This window comes from Geotrypetes seraphini, chromosome 7 (genome assembly GCF_902459505.1).
Source record: "Geotrypetes seraphini chromosome 7, aGeoSer1.1, whole genome shotgun sequence".
Taxonomy (NCBI): Eukaryota; Metazoa; Chordata; class Amphibia; order Gymnophiona; family Dermophiidae; genus Geotrypetes; species Geotrypetes seraphini.
In genome coordinates, this window is record NC_047090.1 from 24076421 (window position 1) to 24089018 (window position 12598).

The 12598-nt window shown below is 40.7% G+C and overlaps 1 protein-coding gene across 1 annotated transcript in view; it reads left to right on the top strand.

Annotated features, from left to right (window-relative positions):
* The window catches only part of WASHC4 (WASH complex subunit 4), a 220004-nt gene that overhangs the window by 45582 nt on the left and 161824 nt on the right, over positions 1 to 12598 (top strand). The window contains 5 exon segments of the mRNA XM_033950810.1: positions 4465 to 4507; positions 4716 to 4819; positions 9188 to 9308; positions 10354 to 10477; positions 10993 to 11120. Coding sequence (XP_033806701.1) covers positions 4465 to 4507; positions 4716 to 4819; positions 9188 to 9308; positions 10354 to 10477; positions 10993 to 11120 — 520 coding nt within the window.

Below are 12598 nucleotides of genomic sequence, written 5' to 3' on the forward strand. Positions count from 1 at the left end.
TGTCTCTCTCTCCTTGGATGCTGCCTATCTGTCATTTTTTCTGTCTGTGTCTCTCCCTATGTCCTTAGTGCCCTCAGTGCCTCTGTCCTGTCCTTAGTGTCCCTTCCCATGTCCTTAATACCCCTTCCCACATCCTCAGAGCCTCCTTCCCATGTCCTTAGTGCCCCCAGTGCCTGTGTCCTTAGTGCCCCAGTGCCTGTGTACTGTGTCCTTAGTGCCCCCAGTGCCTCCTTCCCATGTCCTTAGTGCCCCCAGTGCCTGTGTCCTTAGTGCCCCCAGTGCCTGTGTCCTTAGTGCCCCCAGTGCCTGTGTCCTTAGTGCCCCAGTGCCTCCTTCCCATGTCCTTAGTGCCCCCAGTGCCTCCTTCCCATGTCCTTAGTGCCCCCAGTGCCTCTGTCCTTAGTGTCCTCAGTGCCCTTTCTGTGTCCTTAGAGCCTCCAGTGCCTCCTTCCTATGTCACCATCACTATCTTCCAGACTTTGTCCCACCCCCCCTCCAATGCCAGCCAGCCTGCCTGCCTCCCTCCCATCCCCCTGAGCAGCAGTTTCCATTTAAACCCCCCCCACCCCCTCGAAGCCTGCCTGCCTCCCTCCCTCCCATTCCACTGAGCAGCATGATTCCGTTTAACCCGCCCCCCTGCCACTACCGCCACCGTGCAGCCGACCCCACTGACCCTCCCATCCGACCCTCCCACCGCTAGACGGCCGACAAACCTGGCTCCAGCAGTGTCCTAAACACAGTAAACACACTGCTTCGCGGCCTTCTACTGCCCTAATTTCCTCTGCTGCGTCTCTGATGATGTCATCAGGGATGCGGCAGAGGAAATCGGGCCAGTAGAAGGAAGCTTATTGTGCCTCGGATGCTGCTGGAGGTGGGAGGTTTGTGTTTGTCTCGCGGTGGGAGTTTCGGCTGGGAGGGTCAACGGGGGTTTCGGGTGTGCCGGGTAGGGTTGGCGCTGGGGGGGGGAAGTCGCAGCGTGTTACCCGCTGGCAGTCCTGTCCTAGAATAGAACCCTAAGCGTGCATGCGCACTACTGCCGACCATGGAACTACAAATCAGGGAACACGCTGGTAAGAGTGCGCATGCGCGCTTAGCATTTTATTATAGTAGATTAGTACTAGCCCAGAGAAGAATCTGTTCTGTACCAATAAATAATTTAATAGCTAAATTTTTGTTGTTCTAATTCGTCTAGCATCTTATTTTACATAAGAGATTTGTGTTTGTTTCATCACTTTGTCACATGGCTGTGTGACTATTCTTGTTTATATATGAATATCGGGTCAGTAGAAGAAGCTTAGGATTAGAGAATGACACAGGGACAAATTTTTCCCCGTTTCCCGCAGGAACTCAATTTCCCCATACTGTTCTGCACCATTCCAGAAAGCTCCGTCCTCATCAGCACAAGCCTCAAACACTTTAAAATCATAAGTTTTCGAGGCTTGTGCGGTTAAGACAGAGCTTACAGGAATGGGTGAGTGACAAGAACAATGACAAAACTTGCAGGGACAGGACGGGAAGTTGAGTTCCTGTGGGGATGGAGAAAAATTTGTCCCCGTGTCAATCTCTACTTAGGATATAGCCTCAAAATTGTGGTGGTGGTTTTTTGTTTTGTTTTCCTTTCTAAAGTTTTTAGCATACTGAGCAGTTTAATATTTTTGTGCACTATTGTTAGAGCTTTAGATAACTTACTGCAGCATGAGGTTGGGTATTTATTCTTAGTTTCTAACCATTTTGATTAAGAGGCTCCTGAACTTTGCTGCTTCCTGTTTTTTTGGTAAGAAACAGTGATGCTTGACATTTGTTAATCAGTGACCCAGTTCAGCAGGAAGACTTATGTTGAAATGTTATGCAAATAAACTCTCTTTATTTAAAAAGAATATTTCATTCAAGCAATAGTGCCTGTTTGGGAGGGTATTTCTGTCTGACCACTTCTACACATTTACAAACATTATGCGTACAGATAAAGGCAGGTAGAACCAAGGAGAGAGCAGAATGGGCTGACAGGGAAGTTGGCCCTGCCACTGGAAAATAATTAGGGTTGGCTGCAAGAAAAACTATTGCCACAGAGCTCCAATCTGTATGGCCCAAAAAGTGAAAAATCCATGGCAGCACAGTCATCAGCGTGCCAGCAGGGATCCAACCCTACCAACACAAGAGAAGGAGGTGAGCTGAGGTGGTAATCAATGTGTTCCCTAATTTTTGCTGGCACAAGTTTTCAGCTTTGATCTGATGTGTGCGAAACAGCTTTGTTCCCAATAAAGAAAGTCAGCAAAAAGTTTGTACATATGTGTTCCCTTTTTGACTTCATGTGCACATGCACAGCTTAGGGAGAACACTAGTAATGGAAAGCCAGCTGGACCTTCCAAAACGTTCATAGGAAGCTGTGGAGTGGGGTAGGGGATGAGCAGGTGAGAGGAGAGAGAGAGAGAGAGAGCTTAAGGGACAGAGTTTGAAGAGGGAAAGAGGAAGTGAGGATGGAGGGAAGGAACATAAGGAGCAGGAAGTGAGTGTAAGAGGCAGAGGCGAGAATGCCTGCATTCAGACAGCTATGAATGCACAAGCACACCTGATCCACAAAACAACCCTCCTTCATATAAACCTTACATGCTTATAGTCTCCTCATAGCCTCAGATATACACAACATAGCACTCAAATGCATATATAGTACATACACCACCACTATTCCTTCAGCCCTACCACTCTATCAAGATACACTTAATTTCTCAAAGATCGGCCTGAATCTGTGAACGGAAGAGACCATACCATTGTGTCACATGTAGGGAGTGATTTTAGAAGGCTACTGTGACATCTACACATGTAAATTCCTTTTGTGTGAAGGCAGTGATTTTAGAAATTCTACTACTTTCACGTTTTTCTGCATCATCCAATTTGACAAGGACGGTATAGGTATAATAAAAATAAAAAATCTAGACATTGGCATTTATACCTATTTGGAGGGCATGCATAAGTATCAACTAATTGCTTTCTTTTTTTTTTTAATCTTTATTAATTTTAAAATATAAATAGTGCAATACAATGAATTTAAATATAAACAAATCAAGAAACGCACTTTAAATATGCAAATAATTTGAAAAACCCTCTTCTCCCCCCTCCCCCCTTAACTAATAAAAGTAGATATACATTTATAATTTCCATACAATAAATAAAATAGGAATAATAAACAATAATACATTTCCTACCACCCTCCCTCCCACCCTGGATGTGTAAGGAGGTTAGATAAAAAGAAAAGATACATGACATCTATTGTAACTCAATAAATGATGCCAATGAGCTCCACACCATGTTAAATACTTTACTATAACCTAAAATTTCAGCATTCATTCTTTCATATTTATAACTAGAACACAAGTTTGCCCACCAGAAAGTATAATTAAGTCGATCATAACATTTCCAATTGCGTGTTATCATTTGAATGGCTACTCCTGTCATTATTAAGAAAAATCGCCTTTTATAACGATCCAATAAAGTATCATAAATTATAGCTTCATAAGTTAGTGGTATCGATGACCCAAGTACAACATTAATTTGTCCCCATATCGACTTCCAAAAATGAAGTATCAATGGACAATAATACAACAAATGATCCAAAGTCCCTATATCAATATGACAGTGCCAACATCTACTATAATTTAGAACTGTCTAACTTTTGCAAACGAACTGGGGTCCAAAAACTCCTGTGCAGCAAGTAAAACCATTTTGTATTTGAGGCTTTACAGGAGTGTTTGGGAGCATTCGAGTTAACCTCTCTATTTTAAAACCACTTAAAAAAATTCAAAGCATTAGTTTTGTAGCTATATTCCTTAATTGAATCCCCTGGACCTCCCAGTTTTGTAAAATCCATACCTATATGTTGAAAATTCACTGGCCTCTTATGATAACTTGCCCTGAGCTTATGGCATGAACTAAATTCAAATATGTAAAACTGTTATGCTCAATAAAACTGAGAACTATCTTTGAGCATTTTGATTCTAATCTCAGGTTGGAACACTCAACTTCTGAAAAAAGACTATATAGGAAGTTGGGGGGTTTTTTTCCTGTATAGATTTCATGAGAGTGATTTCTTGGTGTATGAGATTTGACTGAGGCATTCTGTTCTGGAGTTTATATACCATTGATACAGGGTGTCCAGGTTACTTCTAAGGTCTATGAGGAGCCCTTCGTCTTTGTGACACTTTGAACTCAAACATATCCTATAAAATTATATCATCTTTCAGGTTAAGGTCAATTGAGTCAAACATCTTTAGGGGTGTATTGTGTAGTATTTTTTGACATGATGTTCTGATGTATACATAAGTTACTATATTTAATCATTGATTGTAAATAGGTTTGGGTTGAATTAATTTCAAGTAAGATGGTCTAAGTCTAGCTTAACTGGGTTCCTTGTATAAAATACAATTTATGCATATTTGCAAAATTGTAAAAAAATACTGTATTTTTTCACAGGAATGCCTCTAAAATTATTGAGACTTCAGGAGTTCATTTTCAGGTAGGAAATGCATAATTTTTTCTCTGTTTAAAAATGTTTTTGTTTTTTTAGAGGTGAAAGCAAGATTAGATGAGAGATTTTGGTCTCTGCTGAAAAGGAGAGCATGCTATCTGACTTTGTTTGCATTGTACTTAGAATGTGAGCTGAAGTGAGAATCCAGGTAGCATTAAGATGCTGAAAGATGAAAGACTTCTTTTCTTTAAACCAGACTATGTATGAACATTTGGGTGAACTGCTGACTGTGTTGTTAACATTGGATGAAATCATTAACAACCATGCCACAATGAAAGACCATTGGACCATGTACAAAAGGTGAGTAGTGGCATTGGAGAACTTCTTGCAGGGTGTTTTCTGTCCAGCAGAATGATGCACGTTATCAAATCACAACTGCAAATGATTGTTTATTGAAACCTTCTGTACCGCTGCTAATGACTGAGAGAGTCAATTCAGAATGGTTTATAAGAGCTTTATAATGGTGTTACAATACATGAGTTTCTGTAAAGGTGTTAACAATACAGAGTTTGCATTTCCTGGGATGGTTTCAATACAGACATTATAAAACCATAATCGGTACATTATTAAACCATAATCCGAACTTGTGCTTTTGTAAAGGTGTTATAATACAGAGTTAGTGTTTTCTGAGTTGGTTCTCAACACAGCCCTCTTAAACCATAATCAATCATTTTTCTTTTTCTGCCTATAATATAATCAGTCTACCTGCTTATAAATACCTTCTTGTAGATAACTATATAAAATATATAAAATATATCATATTTGTTCATATTATATCTTATATATACACACATATATATATACGTCAAGTTTCAAGTTTATTTTTAACTTGTTGAATCGCTTAATTTAAATTGCTAAGCGATTTACAGATAAAAAAATAGGTACAACAGATTAATTATAAAAGAATACATAAATTTAACACATTATCATACAGAATAATAAATAAAGTCATACAAACTAACAGACACATGGGGAAAGAAAGGGTAGAACTACAATCGTATATATTAAAGAAAACATAAATGGAAAATACATCAGGTAAGGGAAATCACAGGGAAATAAAAAGATAAGAAAATTTTTTTAATAAAAATCCTTAATTAAATTCACACATCAAACGCATCTTTAAAAAGGAAACTCTTTAAGCTGCTTTTAAACTGTTTCAGATCGCTTTCTACTCTAAGATACTGGGGCAAACTGTTCCATAATTGTGGGGCTATAACAGAGAAGATGTCAGTGCGACGAGTTCCATATTTAGTGTTGATTACTGTGTTCATACTATCATGCTTAGTGTCTGTATCAGTGATCTGTGTTCATGTTGGAAGTACTAACTTCCTAATAAATCTAGTTATTTGTGCTATGATTATCTTATCCCCTGTCCCTACTGTGTTTATCCTATAGATGTTCCTAGTGGGGACTAGCCAACTGTCTCCTCTCTGTTGGCTATAGTATTCTGTGAAGAGGATGGTCTTCATCCCTTTCTTTTAACTTTCCGGTGTCCTTTTCTAGTTTTAGTTCCTTAGAAAGGGCATTCCATCACCTTGGAGCCATCACTGAGAACATTCTTTTCCTGACGCTTTTATATTTGATGTGTCTGAAGGGAAGGTATTTCCAGCAGGAGGTTTTGGCTCGAGGGTAGTGCTGGTGTGTGTGATGTAGTCTGTCCACTAGATATTGTGGTTCTGAGAGATGAAAAATTTTGTGTCGGCAACAAGATCTTGAATTTTGCCCTGTTTTCGATCGGGAGCCAGTGTAGTTCTTTCAGTAGCGAGGTGGCACTCGTCAGCCTCAATTTTCTCAGCAGAAATCTTGTTGCTGTGTTTTTTGTACCATTTGAATCTGCTTAATCATGTACTTTGGAATACCCAGCAGGATCGTGTTACTGTAGTCAAAGATGACTGCTTGGTGGGTAAGATAGGGTTTAAGTCCTCTGACCCAGTAGAGTTTGCCATATGTGGGGTTTTTTTTTTTTTTTTTTTACAATGCACTGGATCTGTATTGTTAAGCCTAGGTTTGGGTTTAGCCATACTCCTAGGTTTCTTACCCCCTCCGTGGAAGATTTGAAGGTGTTGCTGTTCAAGGTTAGTTGGTATCTTGGGCTTTTTCCTCCCCATTTGTTAATTAGCAGTAATTCTGTTTTTTTCTTGTTGGCTACTAGTCTGTTTGTTTGGAACCACTTGAAGATTTTTTTCTAGGCCTGCCTTGAACCTCTGTTTTCACATTTTGTTTCTTTTGTGGGATGATCAGTTGGATGTCTGCATAGATGCAACATTCACATCCCCGTTTTCTGAAGAAGTTCCCTAGCAGTTGGAGGAGGATGTTGAAAAGCTTGGGTGACACAGCTAATCCCTGTGGGTACTTCTATGTCTGTTTCCAGTTGCTTGTATTCCCCTGCCATTCTACCCTCATTAGTCTATTTGTAAGAAAGGATTCAATCCATGCTATGACATTTTCCTTTGAAGCTCAAGGTCATGCATCTTGATTTTAGCACTGTGTGTTGGATTAGATCAAAGGTGGCTGAGAGGTCCAGGAACCCTAGTAGGACATTTTCTTTTTCATGGTGTTTCGGACCGAGTCCTGTACTGCTACTAGTATGGTTTCTGTGCTCAGGTGTCGGCTGAAACCTGATTGGGCCTGGTCACACTTTGATGTATTTTCTAAGAAGTCTGATGTTTGTTGGTAGATTATTTTGTCTATTAGTTTAGATTTCCACGGTTGATTGGCTACTAGTCTGTAGTTTGAGAGATCTTCATGGTATTTTACTTTATTTTTCAGAAAGGGTTTGGTAATTGAGAATTTCCGTTTTGTAGTGATTTGTTAATGATGTCTGAGATGTAGGAGAGTCCTGGGCCTTCAAATTCTCTCATCGGGTGTATCGGGCATGTGGCGAGGGAAGGTGGGCCTGGTTTTATTTTTCTTAATAGTTCAAAGTCTCCCATTATGTCTTCTGTTACACTAGTATGTTTGTCCATTAGTATATTGTTGTTTAGGCTGTTGTGTTTCTGAATCTTCTTTATTTTCTCTGTAAAGAAGCTGCTGAATTCTTCGCTGGTTAGGGAGGTTTTATTTGTTGTCCTGCGTCTGAGTAAGTGGAATGAAATATCTGTTCTACTTAACTCAGATGTGGCAAGACTAGAGAACATGCAAATGATCGTCATCTTGCTTCAAGCTGATCCTTTTACTCTTAAAAAAAAAAACTAAAAACATAAAGAGAAGGGGAAAAAAAAGAGAAAAATATAGAATTTAACGTAAGTACTGATGTTTCAGTCGCATTTTCTCAGGGTTAGATAAAGCACATGCAAAATGTGAGTTGGATTTAGCGTGATCTACTCAAAGTGAGATTTTCCCCATTTGGCTCTTTGAGCTGTCTCTTTTTTTTGTTTGTTTTTTTGTTTAAATCCAACAGTTTTCTCCAGCTTTTGTAGGTTATTTGGAAGCTTTCCAAAGCTTTTCCCTTGTACTATGCCATCAAGGAGATAACAGTGGAACAGGAAATAGTAAAGTTTTAGGATTTTATGCAGGATGGTTTGGAGAAGGGGTTTACCTTGACTTCCTTTTAATGAGGTAGGTTTTGACTTTAGCAAGCCATAGGAGTTTGATGCAGGGCAGAAAGTTAAGTTACCCATACAGATGTTGTGAGGTTTCTGAGAGGAGTTGAGCTTTAGTGACATTGGTTCTGGCATCCTTTTGAGCCCCTTAAGAATTCCATGTTGAAGGATGTCACTTCTGAAAATGGTGCTTTTGCTCTACCAGGAAGATTTCCGAGTTACAGCTTGTATCAAGTTGAGAGCCATTCCTGGTGATTTTCAAAGAGAAAGTTGAGATTCTGCCTGCCCCCTCCTTCCTGCTGAAGGTGGTGATCTCATTACATGTTAATTGAACATGAGAAACAAGATATTTTGAAGTGGAGAGAGACGAGGATGCCAGACACATCGTTTGTACATGTGATGAGCAGTATTTATCTCAAGAGTCAGACACATTTTTTTTCCTTTGTGCTATTTGGGAGCTCCATGAAAAGGAAAGCAGCTTTGAAAATGAAGGTGACCCGCTGGATTAAGGAGGAAATTGCAGCAGCATATATTTTGTGAGACCAGGAATTTTCCTTGGCATTGAAAGTGCATTCCACAAGAGTACATGCTTCCTCTTGGATGAAGAAGGGTCTTATTCCTCTGCTTGAAAGATGTAGAGCTGCTACTTGGTTGTAATTGCATTCTTTTATGAGGCACGATCACTTAGATCTTCAGGCTTGGCAAGATGGCAGCTGTTTGGGTGATGATGCTGGTTGTAGAGTTGACTGGTAGGTATCCTCCTTATAGGGGATATTGGTTTGATAATTCAAATACCTCTGGATTGGTCTGGAAGATTGCTAAGAAAGGTAAAGTTAGGCTTACCTTCCAATTTTCTTTCCTTTAGTCCCTCCAGACTAGCCTGGAACCCACCCAGAGCAAAGTGTACAGTTTCAATAGGTGATTACACTTGTTAGTAAGCAGAGTGGGTAACAGCCTATCAAAACAGTACATATTGTTTTAAATTCTCTTAAATGTTAAAGCTGCCACTGGGTTAAAAAAAAACCCAACAACCCCAAAACAAACTTGGAATAAAGAAGAAAATTGCATATCTTAAATATATTGGACCCCCAACTAAATATCTTAATGTCTTGTTTCTGTTAACAAGGTTACTAAAATCTGTCCACCATAACCCTTTGAAGTTTGGAATTCAGGAAGAGAAACTGAAGCCATTTGAGAAGCTGTTGTTAAAGCTTGAAAGCCAGTTACTTGATGGGATGATATTCCAGGTAAAATTCTAGGCTAAAATCTGAAACAAAAGTAATGCAGATTGAGGCAGAATTTCTAAAGTTTGACTTATACTTAGTAAGGAACATAAGACGGCATTTAAAGATCAGAAAGCTGGCTGTGTTGAAATGATTTATGCCTTTTTGAATGAAAGATGTTACTTTATGTGCAGTTAATGCCTACTGCTTATGGAAGGACCCAGTAAGGGCAGCTGAAAGCACAACCCTCATACAACAGACCTTCAATATTCACAGGGGTTAGGAGCAGAGCCCCCTGTGAATAGGGAAAATCATGAATAATTTTTTTAGCTGGCTCTGACTCACCCCTTCCTGCCTCCCCGACCTTACCTGGTAGTCAGTGGCGATGCGGGGCTTGAGCAATCTTCCTACGTTCCTGCCCCGTGCAGAGCCGTGCTGTTACCCATGCTATGAGTTCCTCTGGTTTCACGAGACTACAATGGGAGTTTCGTTGTAGTCTCGTGAGACCACGGGAACTCACAGCATGGGTTCACAGCATGGCTCTGCACGGGACAGAAGTGTAGGAAGATCGCTCCTGCCCCGTGTCGCCGCTATACCACCATGTAAGGTCTGGTGGATGTCTGGGGCAGCGTTTCTGAATTAAAAATCAATGTGCAAAAAAAAATCGCGAATAACTGAATTTGCGATTGGGGGAAATCGCGAATCGGGAGAGCTGTACTGTATTTCTTTTTTCAGAGATATGGAGGAAATCTATTTTTAGAAAATTATTTGTCTCAAATATGCATAACAATTTTAAATTAATTTTGGTGGACATGCAAAGATAGAATATGTGTGTGCTTTTCATTGTCATAATAAGTATTTTCTGTAACTTCTATGTGGCTCTCAAAATTCTATGGGAATGCAGTGGTTGTGCTCTTCTGCAGTATTTTTACCTCCCATTGCAATATTACTGAATAAGAGATGATTTTTCTTTCCTCTTTTTTTGTTTGACTTGCTCTGATCCCCTTGGACTGTGCATTCAATTGAAAAGGATAATTTTATTTCATAAAGTGTTTAATTATGTTTTTAGGGCTGTATAGAACAACAGTTTGATTCCACAAATGGAGGAGTGTCTGTGTCAAAGAATAGCACTTTTGCTGAAGAGTTTGCACATAACATTCGCACGATTTTTACAAACATTGACCTCAAATTAGGTAAAAGAGCCATTTTATATGGTCTAGGTTTTGGTATTTCTGCATGATTTACTGGGTGTCTGGTAGCAAGACTTGTAACTTATTTATTTCTTCATCTTAATATACCCTTTCTGATAATAAGAACATGTTTAGTTAAACCAAAAGTTCATCACTTTCTTATCTCTGGCCATGACAAATCCAAATCACTAGAAAGTACTTGACAGATCCTAAGTAAACCAGTTTTGTTCACTCCCAGAAATTATGGCACTTCCTACTCTTTCTGGCTAGTAATGGTTTATAGATTTTCCTTCAAGAATGTGTCCATATCCCTTTTGAACTCAGCTATGTTAGATGCCTTGACTCCATCCAGTTTGAATGTACCCTGGTTTATTTTAAATTTGCTACCTATTAATTTTGTAAAGTATCTCAGATCTTTTAGTAAGTATAAATTAGTTTCTTGTTTACCTGTTCTGCTTTGTTTTGATTTTATAAACTTTATTGTATCCTTTATCGGTTGTTTTTTTATTTTAAACTAGGAGAACCTTCTGAAATTGACCAAAGGGATAGATATGTGGGGCTTTGTGGGCTCTTTGCCCTGCACTTTCATATTTTTCGGACAATAGACAAGAAGTTCTACAAATTGCTTCTGGATGGTTGCAAGAAGGTAATACAAACGAACATCGAGGCAGACTAATGTACACTCGTATATATTTTTTTCTAAGAGGACTATCAGATGGTATAATATCCAAACATGAGCTATTTCTAATAACTTTGGATCATCACCAGGATCATCACCAAATCATCATTAGTCCTCTGATTTTCATATCAATTTTTCTACAAATTCATATTCCAATATATTTGAAAAATATTTTTTCATCAATATTTTTCCATTTTAATATATTTGAAAATTTTTAATTTAATATTAGCTGCACTTATGTTTAGCATATGTGAAGATCCAGCATCAGGGAAGCTCATTATTATGTATCAAAAATTGTCTGCGTTCAATCTGCACAGTAATTTTCTCTATTAACTGTATGGAAGCAGTTTTGCAGTTACCATACTTTTAATTTGGCTATTACCGTATTTTCACTCATATACCGCGCACCCTTGTAAAACACGCACACGAGTATAGCGCGCGGGAAACTTTAATTTATGTAAAGAAATTTTTATATACCGCGCACACCCGTATACTGCGCATGCCGCCCCGACTCTCCCGTCGCCGCCCGATTTTCCTTTCGCCCGCCCCGACTCTCCTCTCCCCCTTGAAGTCCTGTCCCCACCCTGAAAGCCTGATGCCCCCCCCCGACATCCGATTCACCCCGCAGGACCGCTCGCACCATCCCCCCCGACGTCCGATTCACCCCCCCCCCCACCGCAGGACCGATTGCATCCCCACAGCCTCCCCACCCCCTCCATCATGGAGAAGCTCCTACCGTTCTCCTGCTGCTTCCTCTGCTGGCGGTCCCGGCCCTTCTGTGAGCCCTGCTCTGAAATGCTTCCTCTTCCGGCGGTCCCGGCCCTTCTGTGAGCCCTGCGTCTGCGCTGCTTCCTCTTCCGGCGGTCCCGCCCTTTCTCTGACAGAGAAAGGGCGGGACCGCCGGAAGAGGAAGCAGCGCAGACGCAGGGTTCACAGAAGGGCCGGGACCGCCGGCAGAGGAAGCAGCAGGAGAACGGTAGGAGCTTCTCCATGATGGGGTGGGTGGGGAGGCTGTGGGGGTGCGAGCGGTCCTTCGGGGTGGGGGTGCGATCGGTCCTGCGGGGGGGGGGGTGAATCGGACGTCGGGGGGGGATGGTGCGAGCGGTCCTGCGGTGTGAATCGTCGGGGGGGGGTTGGGAACTATGTAAAAAAAATTTTATATAGCGCGCTCACACGTATAATGCGCAAGGTTATGCACGGTTTGTAAAATCGTGTATAACGCGCGCTTTATATGCGTGAAAATACGGTAACTTTGTAATAACTGCAAATCTTAGCACTCTGTAGTAAGTGGGGAGTTTAAGTTGTTTGTCTTTGCACAAGGGAGGAGATTATATAGTACTTGGTTCATCTCTCCTTGTGTATGTGTTGAGGGGGGGTGGGTACGAATACTGAGGAGTGTGTGGCGCAGTGGTTGGATCTACAGCCTCAGCACCCTGGGGTTGTGG